This window comes from Triticum urartu, chromosome 5A, assembly GCF_056163025.1.
Source record: "Triticum urartu cultivar PI428250 chromosome 5A, HENAU_Tu73, whole genome shotgun sequence".
Classification (NCBI taxonomy): domain Eukaryota; kingdom Viridiplantae; phylum Streptophyta; class Magnoliopsida; order Poales; family Poaceae; genus Triticum; species Triticum urartu.
In genome coordinates this window covers 45,061,409-45,081,108 of record NC_141877.1, presented here as the reverse complement: position 1 = coordinate 45,081,108, position 19,700 = coordinate 45,061,409, and the positions used below count along the sequence as shown (strand labels likewise).

The 19,700-nt window shown below is 45.2% G+C and overlaps 1 protein-coding gene across 1 annotated transcript; it reads left to right on the top strand.

Moving 5' to 3' along the window:
- The first annotated feature begins 2,370 nt into the window (after positions 1-2,370).
- LOC147967885 (uncharacterized) lies at positions 2,371-2,949 on the top strand. The gene has a single exon (XM_087522579.1). It carries the CDS (start codon positions 2,455-2,457, stop codon positions 2,947-2,949), a length of 495 nt encoding a protein of 164 aa, XP_087378705.1. The 5' UTR covers positions 2,371-2,454.
- The last annotated feature ends 16,751 nt before the right edge of the window (positions 2,950-19,700 follow it).

The following is a 19,700-nucleotide window of genomic DNA, read 5'->3' as shown; positions in this document are numbered from 1 at the left end:
GACTCCCATTGCCGACCATGACTCACAGAGGCCGCCGCGACCATCGTTCTCCTCCTCGATTGGTAATGTGTGTATTGAATCACTTAGTAGTACATGTGCAGTTCCAATTTTTTTCATACCTACCCTTCAAATTTCCTGGGTGCTATTGTTCCCGTAAAAGTTATTGGTTATAGCCTCCATTGTCCAACAGAATATCAGCTTGTAATTGTGTGTCGCTCCTGTATCGCGCTGTGCTTGGGTAGGTTTTTCATCTGCAACCAGTAGTGTGGCAAATGATGGAAAGGTTTTTAGAACTAGCAAGATGCCCATGCGTTGCACGCATCAAGATGCATTTGTATGAGTAGTTTATCTTGTGGGAGAAAAGGATGAACGAGGGAAGACCTTATTTGCAAATCTGGAGAGGGGTATGATACGTCTCCAACGTGTCTATAATTTTTGATTGCTCCATGCTATATTATCTACTGTTTTGGACTATATTGGGCTTTATTTTCCACTTTTATATTACTTTTGGGACTAACCTATTAACCGCAGGCCCAGCCCAGAATTGCTATTTTTTGCCTATTTCAGTGTTTCGAAGAAACGGAATATCAAACGGAGTCCAAACGGAATGAAACCTTCGGGAATGTGATTTTCTCATCAGATAAGATCCAGGAGACTTGGACCCTCCGCCAAGAAAGCCACGAGGCGATCACGAGGGTGGAGGGTGCCTCCCCCCTAGGGCGCGCTCCCTGCCTCGTGGGCCCCTCTAAGCTCCACCGACGTACTCCTTCCTCCTATATATACCTACGTACCCCCAAACAATCAGATACGGAGCCAAAAACCTCATTCCACTGCCGCAACCTTCTGTACCCACGAGATCCCATCTTGGGGCCTGTTCCGGAGCTCCGCCGGAGGGGGCATCCATCACGGAGGGCTTCTACATCATCATCATAGCCTCTCCGATGAAGTGTGAGTAGTTTACCTTAGACCTTCAGGTCCATAGTTAGTAGCTAGATGGCTTCTTATCTCTTTTTGGATCTCAATACAATGTTCTCCCCCTCTCTCGTGGAGATCTATTCGATGTAATCTTCTTTTTGCGGTGTGTTTGTTGAGACCGATGAATTGTGGGTTTATGATCAAGATTATCTATGAACAATATTTGAATCTTCTCTGAATTCGTTTATGTATTATTGGTTATCTTTGCAAGGTTCTTCGAATTATCAGTTGGTTTGGCCTACTAGATTGGTTTTTCTTGCAATGGGAGAAGTGCTTAGCTTTGGGTTCAATCTTGCGGTGTCATTACCCAGTGACAGAAGGGGCGGCAAGGCACGTATTGTATTGTTGCCATCGAGGATAACAAGATGGGGTTTATATCATATTGCATGAATTTATTCCTCTACATCATGTCATCTTGCTTAAGGTGTTACTCTGTTTTCATTAACTTAATACTCTAGATGCATGCTGGATAGCGGTCGATGAGTGGAGTAATAGTAGTAGATGCAGGCAGGAGTCGGTCTACTTGTCTCGGACGTGATGCCTATATACATGATCATACCTAGATATTCTCATAACTATGCTCAATTCTGTCAATTGCTCAACAGTAATTTGTTCACCCACCGTAGAAATACTTATGCTCTTGAGAGAAGCCACTAGTGAAACCTATGGCCCCCGGGTCTATTCTCATCATATCAATCTTCCATCACTTTATTATTGCTTTGCCTTTTACTTTCCATTTTATTCTACCTTGCATCTTTATACCAAAAATACCAAAAATATTATCTATCATCTCTATCAGATCTCACTCTCGTAAGTGACCATGAAGGGATTGACAACCCCTAATCGCGTTGGTTGCGTTGAGCTACTGTTTTGTGTAGGTACGAGGGACTCGCGCATAGCCTCCTACTGGATTGATACCTTGGTTCTCAAAAACTAAGGGAAATACTTACGCTACTTTGCTGCATCATCCTCTCCTCTTCGAGGAAATCCAACGCAAGCTCAAGAGGTAGCAGGGTATGGGTACCTTGTTTCCTTCCTATCTGTCAGATATAAATCGGACGACCTATATTGCAAGAAAAAAAGTATAGAGAAAAAAAGTATAGAGAAAAAAAGTAGAGAGTAAAGGAAGTAGAGATAAATATTAAATATTAAATATAAAATAAATATAACATTAGAGAAGAGAGTAGAGATAGCAGAGACGTCGGGAAAGGATCACGCGCGCGGCAAAAAGCGGCCGGGTGTGCGCTAGTTTTGGCGCGCGGCGTCCGGCACGCTTTATAAAATCCAACGCCTCCCACCGCTCTGTGCCTTGCCACCGCTCTCTCCCCGCTCTATGCCTCGCCACCGCTCTCTCCTCGCTCTTTTTCGCCTCGCCGCCGCCGCACCACCGTGCCACCGCGTCACCGGGAAACTTGGGGATACCGCGGCGTCCGCGTGCGCCCCTTCGGCGGCTTCTCCACCGAGATCCGGTTCCGCGGGATGTGCCTCGGCCTCGGCAGTTTCGACACCGCCAACGAGGCCGCCCACGCGTACGACGCGGCGGTGTGGCGCCTCCGATGGCCTCATAGAACATTGAACTTCCCCAACTTGCCGACGCGGGAGCGGGCGCAGGAGCTCGCGCCTCTGCCGCGGCTTAGCACCGACGAGGATCGCCGCGACAACCGGAGGCGGGAGCACCGTCTCGGCATCGCCGAGATGGACGAGGAAGCCATGGCGCTGTGGCGCCAACACTTCCTGCAGGACATCATCAACGAGCGCGAGTTCTACACGCAAAGGAGGGCGGAGAGGGATAAGAGGAGGGCGGAGCGAGCCGCCTATCGCGAGGACAAGCGTAGGCGAAAAGCGGACGCTCAATTCAACATGAGGCTAGGAGCAGCGTCGCCCTGGGAATCCGACGACGATTGGTATCTTCACGCCTACAGTCAGACGTCTGAGGAGGACATCACCGAGGAGGAGTCGGACGACGAGGAGTAGTTGAATTATCTTTTTTTATCTATCTATGCTGAGAACTATCCTCTACTCTCTAGTATCTACTTCTAGATCTCAACACTGTAAACGCTTTTTTAAAGCGCCGCGCGTTGTGATTCTATTGGAGATGCTCTAACATGGCAGAAGAGTGCTTTAATGTTGCCCACAAGATGCGCGAGTATTACTAGTAGTATATTTTTCTTGCCATGTTGAGATTTTAAAACCACGAGTGCGAACATGCAGAGGAGCAATGAAGACCAAACACGGGATATTCGGGATGTCTTCAAGGAGCGTGGCAAGTTAAAGAGGAGCTGCACCGAACCTGTAAAACGAGCTTTGGTAAGTAACACCCTTTCAATTACTTTCGTATAGCCTCGTGTTCTTCGATGTGTATATGTTGTAGTTTCTGTTTCTCTTAAGCGTGGTGTTCTTCGATGTGTAATAAGAAGAGTCTTAATCGTCCTAATGCTTTCGTTTTTAGCTTGATGTAGGAAGTGGGTGTTCTCACCTTGTAGTCTGTTTTTATTTATTTATTCCTTTTGAATTCACTTCTCCGAGTTCTGTTTATCTGACTTCTACTAAATGGATCTAGGTTGCTCTGAGTATTGATCTAAAAAAGAAGTAACTTCATGTCAGGATGCAGTTCCTGTGAGGAGGGAAGTATGCTCAACCTCGAGATCATGTTTCCAAAATGAGGCTGGATTACACACAAGGTGCCAGTTCCCTAATGATGCTGGGTTAGACACAAGGTGCAAATTCCCAGATGATGTTGGATTACACACAAGCCAGGTGGAGTCGTCAGCTGTTCATGTCCTCGTGGCATTAGTAAAGGCTGAAAGAAAGCGTGCAGCAGCCCTTGAGAATGTAGCTGAGTTCCTGAAGAAGCAAAAACATCAATCAGATGCTCTCTTCACCCAAGACAAAGAAGAGATGGAAGAAGCCAGAAATAAGCTAGCAGAGGCAGAGTAGGCTAGGCATCTCCTGCTATCTAAAACTGTTGTCAATACAAAATTTCCTTCATAATAGCTAGGTTCAAATGTTTATCCAGTCAGCATGCCTGTTGTGATGTCCATGCATCTACTGATGTGGCATAAAATGTTTTTTTGGGTCATGTAATAACAGCAATTACTTTCCAAACAATAACAGACGAAGCATTGGACATGGTATAGTTCACGTGCAAGCCCGACATTCCAAGTTCAACTTCCACATCAAACTCATGTTCACAGATATCTGCACATTCATACATAATGTCCACAACCATGATTCACTTCAAAGCCAAAAAAATGTGAGGAGAGTTATAAATAAAGAAAATCCTCTACTAGTTCCTGCTACCAGTGCGAGCACAAGAAGTCAAGACCATGCGTATATTAATTATATTTTAGTCATTTTTGTGTTCTAAAATGCATGCCGGCTCGCGGAAGGACGTGTTGCCGGCACACACGCGGATTCAATGAAGGCAGATGGGGTAGTCTTAAGCTGGTTGCATGCGGCGAGGAGGCGTGCTCAGCCGGGCTTGCAGCGAGTGTGGCCCTCTTGGCCGGCGCGCCGGTTCAATGCCTGCGCTATGAGAGGTTGCGTCCGTTTCAGAGCAATCACTCCCTCCAGTCCTTTTTTGTTTGGGTATAACAAAATCTCGTTTTCCATTCACATTTTACAAGTAAAATTCGTGGACAAACTTTGACCCAAAGTACGATGGGGACTAGTAAACCAGAATGGAGGTAGTAGTTTTTTTTAATCAAAGAATGGTTCACCCTTCCGATTTTCATTACTGAAAACCAGCATCTAAATCTAAACCATAGTATTTGCCCTAGAACTACCAGGTTCAACATCTCGCAACATAAACCCATACAACCTCCATCGCAAAAAAACCATACAACCATACGCCAAGGAGGTACGTAGTACTATGAATTCCATTTTCGCTCCATACCAATCATTCTAAAAACTACTTACTACTTATAACGCGCCATTGAAAATCGAAACTCTTAACCCCGCTAAAAATGATATTCAAACGTGGCTACTCGATCTATGGCAACTGGTGAGCCAACGCGCTCCAAGTCGTTCACCTATGGTCCCGACCATCAACTCCTACGGATCAAATTATCACGCGAGCTGACTATTCCTACAAAGGTGCTCCACCATGTACCCGGTACCCGCGAATGCAGCAATTGTGCACCTAGGGTTTTAGGGTTTATTTGTTAATGTCGCCTTTACGTAACACTCATGTGTGCGGGACAGCGAGAGGCCGACTGCTTGCGTGCGCCTCTTCTCTTCGTATATGTACTCCACCATTTGTCTAGTGTCCAAAAAATTATAATAACTACTAGCAATGTGCCAATGCGTTGCCACACGATCAAAGTAGATTAATACAGTGGCGGAGCTAGATGCAGATTACGCCTGGGGCTGTGCTATGTTGAATGATATACCTCTATGATTTTCTATGCTTTGCATGAGGAAATTACAAAGGAAGTTGTTTCTAGGCCTGGGGCTATAGCCCTAGCTGCCCCAGGCATGTCTCCGCCACTGGATTAATACATATTCACCGATTTGATAGAAAAAAGTCTAGTTTTGAAATACGTATATCACTAAAAATATGTTATGTTTCACTCAAAATATATTCCTTTGGCGGTTTTGATGAGATAAGGGAGGAATGTTGTTGGTTTCAAGATTCGAGAAGTGGTATATGTCTAATTTCTACTCTTACTAGCAAGATGCCCGTGCGTTGCACGGAACATCAAGATCTTGTGGGAGAAAAGGATGAACGAGGGAAGGCCTTATCTGCAAATGTGGTGAAGAGTGCGGGTAAATTGCCATATTTTCCTTCCTATCTGTCAGATATAAATCAGACGACCTACATTGCAGGATGGCAGGCCCACCATCATCACCAACTCTATTTTTTATGCCTACTCTTATAATAAGCATTGTCAGTGATGATCGTGTGCCTGCCATCCTGCAATATAGGTCGTCCGATCTATATCTGACGGATAGGAAGGAAGCAATTTTGCAAAAAGATACCCACACCCCTCTCCACATTTGCAAATAAGGCCTTCCCTCGTTCATCCTTTTCCCCCACAAGATAAACTACTCATACAAATGCATCTTGATGTTCCGTGCAACGCATGGGCATCTTGCTAGTTGTTGCAAAAAGCCCATGTGTGTGTGAGAGAGAGGGAGAGTGGAGGCGGACGGAGTGCATGTGTGACAAAGACACAAGGCATGTGTGTGCGATAGGTATCAGTTTAAAATGAGGCGATAGTGTGTGTGTGCACGATCGAGAGGGCATGTCTCAACAAGGGAAGAAAATCTACATAGATACAAGGAGCGGGAGAGAGACATGTATGCGATGGTGGAAACACGAGTGTGCGGGTGTATAAACCTATCTAGAGGCTAGCTAGTCAATAAATGTTTGTTAGAGAAATATGAGTCGGGGTGCGAAAGCGAGAGTTTTGTGTGTGTGAGAGAGAGACGGTGGTCGGGAAGGGGAGTGGAAGCAGGAGTTGTGTGTGTATCTGTGTGTGTGAGAGAGAGAGGAGACGGTAGTCGGGGTTGTCTGATCGGTAAACAAATGAATAATGTTAGTCTGGGATGGAGACGAAAAGGAGACCACAACAATTGTTGTGTCTACAGGAGAGATAGAGAGAGAGTAATTTTAGTGGTATGAGTCATATGTAGAGACATATAGGGTGTGTGAGAGAATCCCATAGAGAGAGAGAGACAAAGTGAAAGATGAGTGGAGACTGTGTGTTTGGCGGTGAAAAAGAAAGCTTAGGTATCGAGTGATACCAAAGAACAGTAGAGACGTGAGAGATAATGAAAAAAGTGTAGTGTATAATGATAGGGAGAGTGTGACACTTCTCAAGGGAGACGTCGAGAGACCATGTTTGCGAGGATAGGAGAAACATGAAGTGAGCGTGCGGGTGAGCTGGAGAAAAGAGAGTGATAGCTACCTGAAAGAGCATGCATGCGAGAGAGATGGGCGTGAAAGGAGTGAACAAAAAAGGGATTCAAATATTTGAATTCGAGATGATGATACATGTAATCCATACTCGAACCAAAATTGATCTATCAAACATGCATACTCATATGAATTCACGCACATCTATGTTATTTAATATGTAGATATTACTGATCCATACATTTTAGTAGAACATAATTTGGTTAAAAAATTTCGAATTCAACCTTAAGATTTCGAGATCGTTCTATTTGTAAATCATATTATACATATAAAGGAGCAGAATTCTTTGTTGTCCTTTTGAAAGTATATATAAAAAAATGATGTATATAGAATGTAATTCCAATTGAAAATGGATCCCGCCCGAAAAAAATAGAATACAAATGGGATTAGAATTGAGTTGGCACGGTAAACGTGCACTGTGCAAAATTTGAACGAAGCAGGGAAAGTCACAGTAACTGCCGGAAACAAAAATCTGCGAGATGGAAATCACTACTGCCTATCCCTGCCACGCAATGCCTATCTGCTGGATTTCTATAGGTTTCGATAGGGGTAGGTTTGTAATTTCACCCAAACGTGACGTAACCGCCTCTCACCCGGATTCATACACGGTGGGCGCCAAAACACAGTGTGTCCTCGGCCGAAATCGACTCCCTCCCCGGTTCATATTCATACACGGTGGGCGCCAAAAACAAACTCTCATCGGCAAATATTCGGTGTATGCGAGATTACCATCCTATCGCCAACTGACTAGTGTTGCTGTGATGTAGTAGAAATTTGAAACGGGGACTAAGTTTGTAAATTTCCTCGCATTTGAGACAAGCGCGCCCTGAATACATGGTTCCCCCCTTCCTCTCTACCTCCCTTTTCCCCATTCGTACTCCGTGGTCGCCAAAACACCCTCTCCACCCCACCCTCCTCCGTCCGCCGCCGTCCGCCACCCCATCCACCGCCGTCCTCCTCCACCATGCCGAAGCTGATACCCCGACGCCGCCGTCCATTACAAGAGATCAACCTCTCTCATCCACGGCTTCGGACCGGGATCCTTGCATCCCGTCCTCTTGCTTCATCCCCGCCGTCGTCCACCTTGCCAGCGCCGCTCCTTTGACCGTCTCATCCACCGCGCCCTGCCGCCACCATCTACCCTCCTAGATCTGCTTCCACGCCTCCGACAGCCATCGCTATCGCAGCACCGTCAAATTCTCAGCCGATACGTACACGGCGCCGCACCAGAGGCGATACTCTTTCGTATCTGCTCAACTTATTTATCGCAGCAAGAAAATAGATCGCCACTGCTTTACTCCGATTTCTTGTCTTGGTTGCGAAGTTGCCTTTGTCCGGTTTGCACCTTCAGATCCGCCATGGCACGCTCAACACCATAGTCGCAATGCTTATGGTTTTCCCCTTTTATATTCCACACTAGTTAAATCACAGTAGACTAAATTTCAAAATTGGGCCAGTCGATTTTTGAGAGCTCGCCGGAGTTCGCCGGTGAGAAGGAAGGGGCTCGGGTGGGGACGGTAGTTGTGGGGGGCGGTGGTGGGGCCTCGTCGAACGAAGAAAACTCGACGCAGGTGGGGGCGGGGGTAGGGGTGGTGGAGGAACACAGGTGGTGGGGCCGGTGGTTCGGCTGGCGGCCCGTGCGGTGTTCTGTATGGGAAGCACAGGTTCCTTGTCAAGAAGGGGAGCAGGGACATCTGCAGTCAACAGCTGATAGAGCTGGCCTGTACGTGATCGATAGGCTTTCAATTAGTAGCGGCAATACAACACCGTAATTTCCAGCCAGTTCCACTTTCCCGATTTATATATCTTGGTTATGGTGTACCCCTGTTATGTACACTATGATCTGCCTAGTTGCTGTGTGCTCTTGTTATCATGGTTTGGCAATAAACTCTCTATACAGTATATTATGAACCTATCATCTGCCAGCTATCCTTACTTCTGGAGCCTATTTTTTGTGTACTTGTGCCAGATTATATAAATGCACGCACCATATTACAGCACACATGAGCTCTCTCATCAAAATCCAGTGATAGCACACAAGTGTTTACAGGGGCGCCCCTATATTAGAATATCATCTTCATTTCAAAGATAATCTCACAGCTATTTATGTTTTCATGGTTCTCAAATATTATAAGAAATTACAGTGAATATCAGAATCTGCGCATCAGAGGAATATTGTGGAACACTCCAATGACTTACAAAATTGGCAGCAAGGCATTGAGTGCCATTCTGGAAGCTATGAAACTCGTACGCTCCCCACCTGTTGATTCTTGTTCATAATATCATCCTAATGACTATTCTAACCTCGAGGAGTCAAAGGCAGATGGCCTGTCCTGTTCACCCATCAAGGTTCCTGTTCTAATTTGGCAAGGTTTTATTGATTGCGCGTATCTTGCATATGTTGTCTTGCATTTCTTCTACTTTGTTGCACCGCCATCTGCTTAGTTTACTCATCATATAACTCGAGATGCCATGCCCATCTATTATCAATACATGTTCCATCTGTCATCATACCATGTTTTTCCATCCAAATGTTGTTCTTGTGCATCAGACATCAAAAAGGAAGAGGGTGATTGCAGAACCTGAAGGAGCACCAGCAAAGTCCTTAAAAAACGTGGTGGTGCCGGAGAAATCAGACAGCGCCCCACTTATATTGGTTATACAACCAGTGACACAAAACGTAGGACCGACTCCAGCTGACTATACCCATACTTCACTGGCCACACCACTAGCCCCACCACACAGGACCTACACTCCAGCAAAAGGTATACCGATTTCATTTGCCATAGCACCAGCCGTACCACAGAAAAATCCCACTCCAGCAAAAAGTACAACAAGTCCACCGGCCGAAGACCTATCCCAACTGCAGAGATGGCCAACTCCTACAGATTGGAACCCCATTCCATTTATTCCTAGTTTAAAAGACAATGCTTTCAATGTTGTTAGGGACTACGTGCATATATTCCCATCATGGGAAGATTATAGTGAAGACAAACACCATTTTCACATCTTCCTGTCCCACTTACGTGTAAGTGCTATAATTCACGGTGATTATTTTCCTATTTTCTGCTGATTGAACACATCAGTGATTTACATTACATTGTTGTAAGTAGGTGAGGGTCAATATGGATAGTCATGACGAGCAAAGCTTACTTGCGCTTTTCAAGGAAGCATTGCAGCAGTATCGGTGTTACCTGAGGAAATCACACTTCGATGGCAAGTCTATAAACGAATTTTCGGTGAAGTCTCCTGCTCTAAATTCAGAAGACATTGAATGGAAAAACCTTGTTATGCACCGGTCTCGTTCCCAGGATGAGGTATTTTCTATGAAATCACATGACAATTTGAACTTCTGCTTTTCCGTATGTGCCTTACGGATCTTTTTTGCAGGAAATTTGCTCGAAGAAGAATTCCGGTTTGACAAGAACGATAGGATATCGCAAATATGCTGCCCGCTGCTTTGCTCTTGTTAGTACCTGTTGTCCTGTATCACTGTACTTGCATACATACCTGGTTCATTATGTGACAGCAGTATGCATGATAGCTTGCTTATCAATTGTTCGCTCCAAATTATCTGATCTGTATGAATGGTTACATTAGTGTAGAATATATCCAATGCCAATGTTTTTTTAGCTCTGCATTGTTCTTGTAAGTACATGTTGTCCTTTATCAGTGTACTTATAATGACAGGTAGTTGTTCATGTACCATCACTCTGCATCTTACTTTCCTTTGCCCTCCATTTTGTACACATCAGATCTATATTTACTCTTACCATAAGGTTGGTATTGAAGAAGTTTTGTTGTACATTGCTCTTGGCTGTACCTTTTGCCTGTATCGCTGCACTTACATTTATAGCTACTTGGTTATGTAGCATCACTCTTCATCTTATCTTAAATATTCTCCATTTTTTCGTATATTATCACATCTATATTTACTCTTAACAAAATGTAGAATAAAGGCAATGCTTTTGAAGAAGATTCTGTGGTAAACTTCTTGAATTGCCCCCCCCCATCAGCATGGACAAGGCCTTTATAGAGCCTGTCTTCACCAATAATGTAAGTCTGTCCATCTCAAGCCTTCAAACTTTGTTGTATATATTTGGTTAGGCATGAGTGCAACAGCTGTTTATTTTTGGTGTTTGCATCAAATTGCTTGTTTAAAGTTTATTATGTAGTTCATAAACAAAAGTTTGTCCTTTCTCAATTTAAGTTTTCAGTTGTACAACCAAGTTCCTTCTTCATACCATGTAAATTAAACTATACAGAGCAAGTGATCTTCTTTTGCACTGCATGTATGTGTCTGTTCTTCATCCGTAATCCAGTGGTGTGGTGAACCTACCCACTACAGCACAATGTCATATTCTGCAATGTCTTAACTATGAACAATGTCATATCATTCTACTATTATTTAAACCGTCTCTTTATTTGCCAATCTGAAATGGTATAAATTGACAGCACACTAACCATTGATACTTATGAGTTCTTGATCTGTAATCCAGTGGTGTCGTGAAGCTGCCAACTCCTTCACAATGTCATTTCCTGCCATGTCTTGACCTGAACAATACCATATTGTGTTAATGCAATTTTAAACTGTGTCACTTTATTCGTCAGTAAGAAATGTGATGAATTGTCAGCACTGATACTTTTTTGTGCAAAACCTGTCGTCTGTCTGCTTGTTTATCTTTCAGAGTGAGGAAGATATAAGTGTTGAACAAGCGCAGTCTCATCATCTTGCTCAATTGCTTGCACTGCAGCTCCCCAGTAGGGCTAACCTTTCTTGAACTCTATTGAAGTGCCGTCGGTTTTGTATATTATTTTGTCGGTGTGTTTATTTGCACTTGTGGCGATCTTTGATGCCCAGTGTATGTAATCTCCTGTCTGCTTGTGCTTTATTATCATAGTGGCGAACTTTGATGCCGAGTGGATGTAATATGTCGTAATTTCTTTATTGTATAGTCTAGGTTTTTTCTTATTCACGATGCTGCAGTTATTTTACTGTATATATATATATCATGCCTTCGCAGTAACCGGCCAAACCGTAAAATTACGGTACATAATCGGGCCGTCATGCAATCACGATGTAGGTTGGGCCTGAAACGTGCCGAACAGCCCATGGGCCGGCAGCAGCCCGAAATGAACCCCGGCCCATGATTGTGTGAATCAAATCACGGGCTTTTAACAAGCCAAAATTGTCTCGGTCCGTGTTTGGCCCAATCAGATATCGGCTGCGAGCAGGCCAGATGCAAACCGGGCCGTAGTTAGGCCCAACTATATGACGGGCTTTTAACAGGCCGAAATTAATATAGGGCCAAAATGTTAAACGGGACCTTAATAGGCCAAAAGTAATATCAGGCCAAATTACTAAGTGGGCCTTTAGCAAGTGGGCCCAAAAGCATAGTGTCTAGTTGACGGGCCGAATCTGATATGGGCCATAATTGAGCCCAAAGCCTCTTAAAGGGCCGGACCTGATCTGGGCCGTAATTTGGCCCAGAACATGGTAGGATTTTAACGGGCCGGATCTCATATGGGCCACTATTAGGCCCGGAGCATGGCAGGCCATTAATGGACCGGATCAAATATGTGCCGGCATTTGGCCCAAAACATGGCAGCCAGTTAATGGGCTGGCCTACAAGGGTCCTCAAAATCTTGTGGGCCTACAGCTGGGCTGGCCCATTAATGTCGGGGCCTGCCAGATTATGCTGCTGTCACTTGGTGTTGCCGTTCTTTTTCCCTTTCCCCGGTTTGTCCTCCTCTGAGTCAGGGTCTCTGGTACTATCTGAATCGGCATACTTAACCAAAGCGGCCATAAGCGTTGACATATCATTGCAGTGACATTTGAGCCTTCCTAACTTCTGTTTGAGCGGCAGAAAACGGCAATTGCCCTCCAACGTTAGTACTGCGGTATCTGCATTGATGCGATCCGATGAATGCAGAATAGTCGAGACCCGTTTCACCAAATGGGTTGTAGACTCCCCATCCTCTTGGGAACAAGCGGCCAGGTCAACAATTGACATAGGTTGCTTACAAGTATCTTAAAGTTCTGGATAAACTGGTGCTTCAATTCGGCCCATGATCCGACAGTTAGTTGGTAAGCTCTTCAACCAAGTACGAGCTGTCCCTTCCAACATCATGGTGAAGTATTTAGCACATACCGCTTCATCCACATCTAACATCTCCATTGCCATCTCGTAGCTTTCAATCCATGCCTCTGGTTGTAGATCGACGGTGTAATTGGGTACCTTACGAGGGCCTTTGAAATCCTTGGGCAGTCGCACATTACGCAAAGCGGGGGTGAGACACGGCACGCCTAAGGAACTGAATACCACACCTGGCTCCACTGAAGCGGCAGGGTGAACCAGAGTAGGTTGACGGGCTCCATGCAGAGCTGCTAACTCGGCCTCTCGACGTGCATGACCATGATCCACCACATCCTGCGCATTAGCACCTCCACCTGCCGGGTTGTACCCTCGCGGCGAGTTACGGCGACGTGCACTGCTTGATACGGCCGGTTCATCCTCAACGTGCTTGCTGTAGCTCCGGCTCGGACGGGGGAGGGTGGAATGAATCCTCTCACGACTATGTGAATAAGCCTGTTGCTGGTTTAACACTGTTTGAAGGAGCTCTCTGGCCCGTCGTGCCTCAATCGCAACTGGTGATTCATCGTCGGTTGGGAGGGCTGCCAATCGTGAAGCAGCGGCCACAATGTTGTCCAACGGGTTGGAGTAATGCCCCGGGGGTGTTGGAACATACTGTGGCACGATGTTATTCTAACGAGGCGGGTCCATCGTGCGTGGCTGAACCGACGCTCCTGTTCCTGGCGCCTCAGTCCGGTTTAATACTGGCTGGTTACTAGTTCCTGCTCCTGGCGTGTTGAAGAGATTTCTTGGCTCATAACTCGGCGGGAGATGCGACCGGTATCTTCTTCTCATGACTTCCTCTGAGGCATTCTGGTCTAGCCTAAGCCGGTAGGCCTGAGCTTCCAACTCGGCCCGTTCTGTAGCCATCCTAGCGTTCTCTACTACTAGGTCCACTTTAGCCTGAGTTATCTGATCTCTTACCTTTGCGATCTCCGCGTTGTGCTGATCCCGGGCTGCTGCGTCCACCTCCGCGGCCATCAATGTTGCCAAAGCGTCGAACAAGTCAGACAGAACTTGAGCCGGAGGTGGTGCAGAGCCCCCTGCTTCCGCCGGCGTGGCTGTTGCTGAACCAGAGAGCATTGCTACGGCGGTTGATGAGTGGGGCGCTGATTGTGTACCGGCCATGAAGATAGCGACCCGGTTTGGCAGATCAAGGGAGTCCGGAATATTGTTGCCCTCAGAACCTCCACTAATCCGGCCGTCCTGCAACTGATATAGCGATTCGGTTTCTTCAGAAGACTCGTCGTCGGAGCAGACAACGGTTTCTCCATCAGATGTCGGTCCGTCCTTATATTCTGCTCCATGGATGACACCCACGAAAACATGCCTTGCTACGGGCTGAACCGGGGAAGGGCTTGCACGCTGAGCCGTCTCGATGATGTTGGCGCAGGTGTCCGGCTCAGGGCCCGGTTCGCCAATCTTGCCGATGAAGACGTGAATCCCACCAAAGGGGACCCGGTACCCGTATTCGATTGAACTGGCCTCGGGGCCCCATCCCGCGTCGTCGATGTAGAGCTTGTCGCGATGACTCTTCGTCATCCGGCCCACAACGCATCCCTTGAGTCCATCAAAGCTGCCCTTCAAAAACTTGAAACCATCGTGCGACAGCCCCACGGTGGGCGCCAACTGTCGTGGTTTGTCACGGCAGATGTCCTCGTGAAAGGACTTAGTCGTGGAGCCATCGCTACGGATTAGCTTAAAGGGGTTAAACCGGACAAGGGGACACGAGGGGTTTTATACTAGTTCGGCCCCTTCGATGAAGGTAAAAGCCTACGTCTAGTTGTGATTGGTATTGCTAGGGTTTCGATCACCAAGGAGCGAATCCGCGTTGCCTGGCTCTCGAGTTGTTGTCTGTCGTCCCTAAACCGCTGTCGGGTCGTCCCTTTATATACACAGGTTGACACCTGCCGGTTTACAGAGTCCCGAGGTCGGATCATAAACGTGTCCGGCTCGGTCTCTATTCCTTCTACTTACAATACAAGTTACATGAGAAAGTCGGTTTACATCTACAGGACTTAACTCGCCTTTAGGCCTTGGGCCTTTGTAAAGCGCCACCATCCTCACATCTTCATGGGCTCCTAGCCTTCATAGAGCTAATTCGGCCACTCCTGGCCGGTTTATGTCCAGTAGTAATATCCCCAACAGTTGTAGTGCAGCTCAGCGAAGAAGCGCTTGATTTTGTTGCTTTTGCGGCTGCGAGCCCAGAAGTTGACGTGAGCCCACATCTGTTTCCTGAAACTAGCTCTGGATTCCATCAGAGGCTTCACAGCATCAAACTCGTCACCTTGCAGAAATTACATCTTATGTCATGAAACATTCAGCACAACTTAATTGCGATTAACTTGATCAGGACCAATTAAATCTCTAGTTGAATGAGAAGAAAGGCATGTACCGGGTGCCTGGCATTGTAATAGTGGAGAGCGTGGGGGACGTGAGGCATGATGGTGGTGTCACGCTTTCTGCATCATATGAAATTAGTGTGTAATTTATTTGATATGTTAAGTTGTTTGACATATGCACGAGCATAATATATAGAAGACGATCTGCCCTACTATCAAATGCAAACAAGTCTTCTCATTAAGGCGCATCATGATCAACAAAACTAGAGCCGATGGGTAATCTCACACAAATCTTTCCATGATGCAATTCTCCAGCCACGACAGAAGAACCAGATTGTTATTCGTAACTGCAAGATTGGGGACGCAGAAATCATAAGAGCGATTGGAGTCACATGAGCATGCTATATTTATAACTTCCCTTAGGATTTCCTCAATCGGTGCATCAGAAAATAAAATATACAAATAAATAAAAAGGCTTCTATCTGAGAATTTTAGTTGTTTGACTTCAACCACAGTTGCCAAACATAAGCTGTCATTCCAACAAAGGCCAACGAAAGAAGAATTTGTGATGAACATGTCTATGCTCGAGGAGTCAGAAGCTCTTTGGTTAAAACCGAAGGCAAGGATGTCACTTTGTTTATGTCGCAACTGGCTCTTTTGTTGACCAATAACTACTTGTGCCACAAGCGGACATCACATGTGACCGAACCTATCTGCAGGTGCAGTAGCATCATATTTTAAAATTAATTGCCGCTGTGATCTTCGAGTTTGTTCCTTCCAGGTTGACGGGACCAATTCATAGAGCTCCAAATCAAGGGACTTGGTGCAGGCAAGTTTATGTGTTACTCCCATTTCCTTAACAGCACAGACACACGCACTAAGTGATTGAACATACTTTTAACTGTAAGTAGGAACTGTGGAGTAATGTCGTTCATATTCTAGACATTAGAAACGTTGCACCCAAAATATATATCACGCTTATACTACTTTCGGTCAACAAAATTAATGCATGAACTGCCAAGTGATTCCGATTTTCAGAAACCTCTACTGCATGGCACTTATCCATCGCTTCACTTTGCGCTCGTGCTCGCGTAGGTCAGTAGGTGGCTCTGCAATCGTACCCGCTCCTCAAGGGAAAGCTGTGGCAGCAGCTCCTCCAGCGATGGCGCAATAAACGGCTCAACTTCCTGTCTAACGGAATCCGGCCCAGACTCCATCAGTGATTTGGAATATACCCCCGCTGAAGGTGATCTGTAGAAGGAATATGCCCATTAATTTTGCAAAACATCTTCAGAGTAACAGGGTAACAAACAATTCGCTGCAGTTTGAATTAACAGTAGTGCAGCTCCAATGTTATATACACAACCAATGCAATTACCTAATACACCGGAGGTAGTTAAAAAGATGGCACGCATCTAAGGCCTTGTACAATGGGAGGTGCTTAGGGGAGATGCTTAGAGAAATAAACCAGACTTTTCTTAAGCACCGGTGCTTATTTGTACAGGGTAGACGCTTAACTAAACGTCTCTTTTATAGAAATAGGCACCGGTGCTTCAGAAAATCTCGGTTTATTTTTCTTAGCACCTCTCTAAGCATCTCCCATTGTACAAAGCCTAACTATACATGTTTTTTTACAGCCAATTGCAGTTACCAATTGCTAAAATTATCAGAGGTAACAATTGCACAACGGATTAAGGACCGTTACTGCAATTAGCACCGAAATCATAGCAGGTATTTAGATCGCTTAAATCGTCGCATTCAAAACAAATAAAAACTAGAAACAACCCTAGTTCATGGCCTGTCTGTTCCAAAGACGTGCGTGCAGATCTGAGGTACGCAATAAGAGGAAGTGAGTTTACGCCGTCATTGGGGTGTGGGTGGCGGCGGGGGGAGGGGGAGCGCCGGCGTCCTCGCGGCTGGAGGAGGTCGAGCTTCTTTGAGGGCGGAAGGGTCTACACGCGTGCGCTGGGAGGTGTAAGGCGGAATAGGAGGGGATTATGCTGGTCGTAATGGTAGTATTATAGGTAGTATCATGCATGTCAATTAGGTAAATTTGATGAGGTGACATAGAATTAAATGAAGAAAGAGAGGGTTGAGTATCATATCATGATATCGTATCATATTAAATGGTGTACTACTACGTGTCTTGCATGGCAATAAATGAAGTTAACTATGATACTATGCACTACGGATGTACTCCCTCCGTTTCTTTTTACTCTGCATATAAGATTTGACCAAAGTCAAACTACACAAAGTTTGACCAAATTATATAAAAAAATATGAACATCTACAACACTAAAACTATATAGTATGAAAATACGTTTCATGGCGCATCTGATAATATTGATGTCATATTGTGAATGTTTATATTTTTTAATATAAAGTTAGTTAAACTCTACAAAGCTTGACTTTGACCAAAACTTATATGCGGACTAAAAAGAAACGGAGGGAGTAGTATCATACACTAATATCATATGCATGATATTAGTATATGATACTCGCCATTACGACCAGCCTTAGGTTCGACGCGTGCGCTGGGCGGCCGGGCGTTAGATGCGGAGGATTAAAGGACGCCCAGCTAATTAGGCCTTGACATGCTGAACATGCGAGAATTGAGAGAACTAGCGCTCGGATCTTAGAAAAACTGGAGTAGTTAGGGTTCCTGTTACAAGAGGGAGGGAGGTGGTCGCCAACCACCCGGCGGCAGTTAGGGTTTACACCCGTTTGCATCGATGCCTCTCCGGCATGGATCTGAGGTCCTTAGAAGAGAAAAAAGGTTCACTGAAGGTAAAAGGAAGCTCGATAGCAACCTTGAGCAGATACGATAAAAAGGCGTGAACCGGTAATTTGATCTTAACCGACAGATGGAGATCGGGCGACTGTCGGCTGGTGACTTGAGTAGTTCAGTGTCCCGCTTCACTTCATCATGTTAGCCGCATATTGTAGATCCAAGGGCTTGGGCCCGTTGCCGGCAAGGGAACAACTACTGAAGAAGAAGAAGAAGAAGAATAAGAAGAAGAAGAAGAACATGGGAAGGAAGGAGACTGACAATACCCAGATTTGTCCTCAAGGCTAGAAATTTAGGGAGATCTTCTGGATAAATGTCGAGTCGGGCAGATTTGCTCATTTGACCAACCATCTAGCAACTGGAATATAGATTTCTCCTTATTAGGGTCTTGGAATGAGCTTGTTATTTGGAACTGCTTCAGGTTGGAGTTGAATTTGGCCCTGATCATCCACTATGGGCAAGTGTTTGGTAGGAATGACATGAGTTCCGGTGTGTTGCTTCAGCTGGCTCGCATGAAAGGTGTGGCGTAGTTTACTCCCCTTAGGAAGGAGCAGCTAATATACATGGTTTCCTACTTTCTTAAGAATTCTGAATGGGCCATAGTAATTAAAATGTAGCTTCCAATGCCGGTGAATGCTAAGATAGGTGTGCATGTAGGGCTGGATTTTTATGTAAACCATGTGTCCCTCCTGAAAAACTCTTCCTTTCCTTTTTTTGTCCACAAAGTGTTTTATCCTTTCTTGTGCCGTTTGCAAGTTTGCTTGATCATTTGATGAGCTACATCCTTGTCGAGCAGTAAATCAGGAGGGTCCTCACCTAAGAAATCTGGTTGACTGGATTCTCCAACCATGGGGGAGGGAAGCCATATATATAGAGCTTGAAATGGGTTCATTTGTAGAGAGTTGTGAAAAGTTGTGTTATACCACCAAAATACTGCATAATGGGGAGCCATGGACATCTCAAGAAAGATGTGTTGTTCAGTTAGCTTCAGAATACTACATAATGGAGTCATCGTGCAGTTAACTAGATTATTAAGTTAAATTCAGTTAACTGCATTATTGAGTTCAATTCAGAATTGAGTATACTCTATTGTTTACATTCAGTCCAAGTGGATTTCACCAAATAAATTATTCAGTGTGCAATTAAAAAAAAAAGGTGAAGATGCACAACATACTACCTCACACATTCAGTTATAGCACCACAACACACCACACCAAACCTCAGAAACAACCACATCCACAATATAGTTGAAGACTACATACCTGCACAATACAACCTAGGAATCTCCTCCAAGTCAAACTAACTTCAAAAGCCACCATCTTCTTCGACCATTGACCATGCATTTTGGCTCAGGAAAGCATAGATCCATAGAAAGATGGATCCACCATAGTGTCAGGTGTTTCTTGCAAGCATCGTAACAGGAACAACCTTGGATTCAAGCGCTGGAGCGCATAAAATGAAAACATCCCCACCTTTACAAAACCTAACACTAACCCTAATTCAGTTTGAGCATGGTGGACCTACAAAGAGCTCCATTTCCA

Excerpts from the sequence above, each read along its gene's own strand:
- LOC147967885 (XM_087522579.1), top strand. The coding sequence starts at position 2,455 with ATGTGCCTCGGCCTCGGCAGTTTCGACACCGCCAACGAGGCCGCCCAC.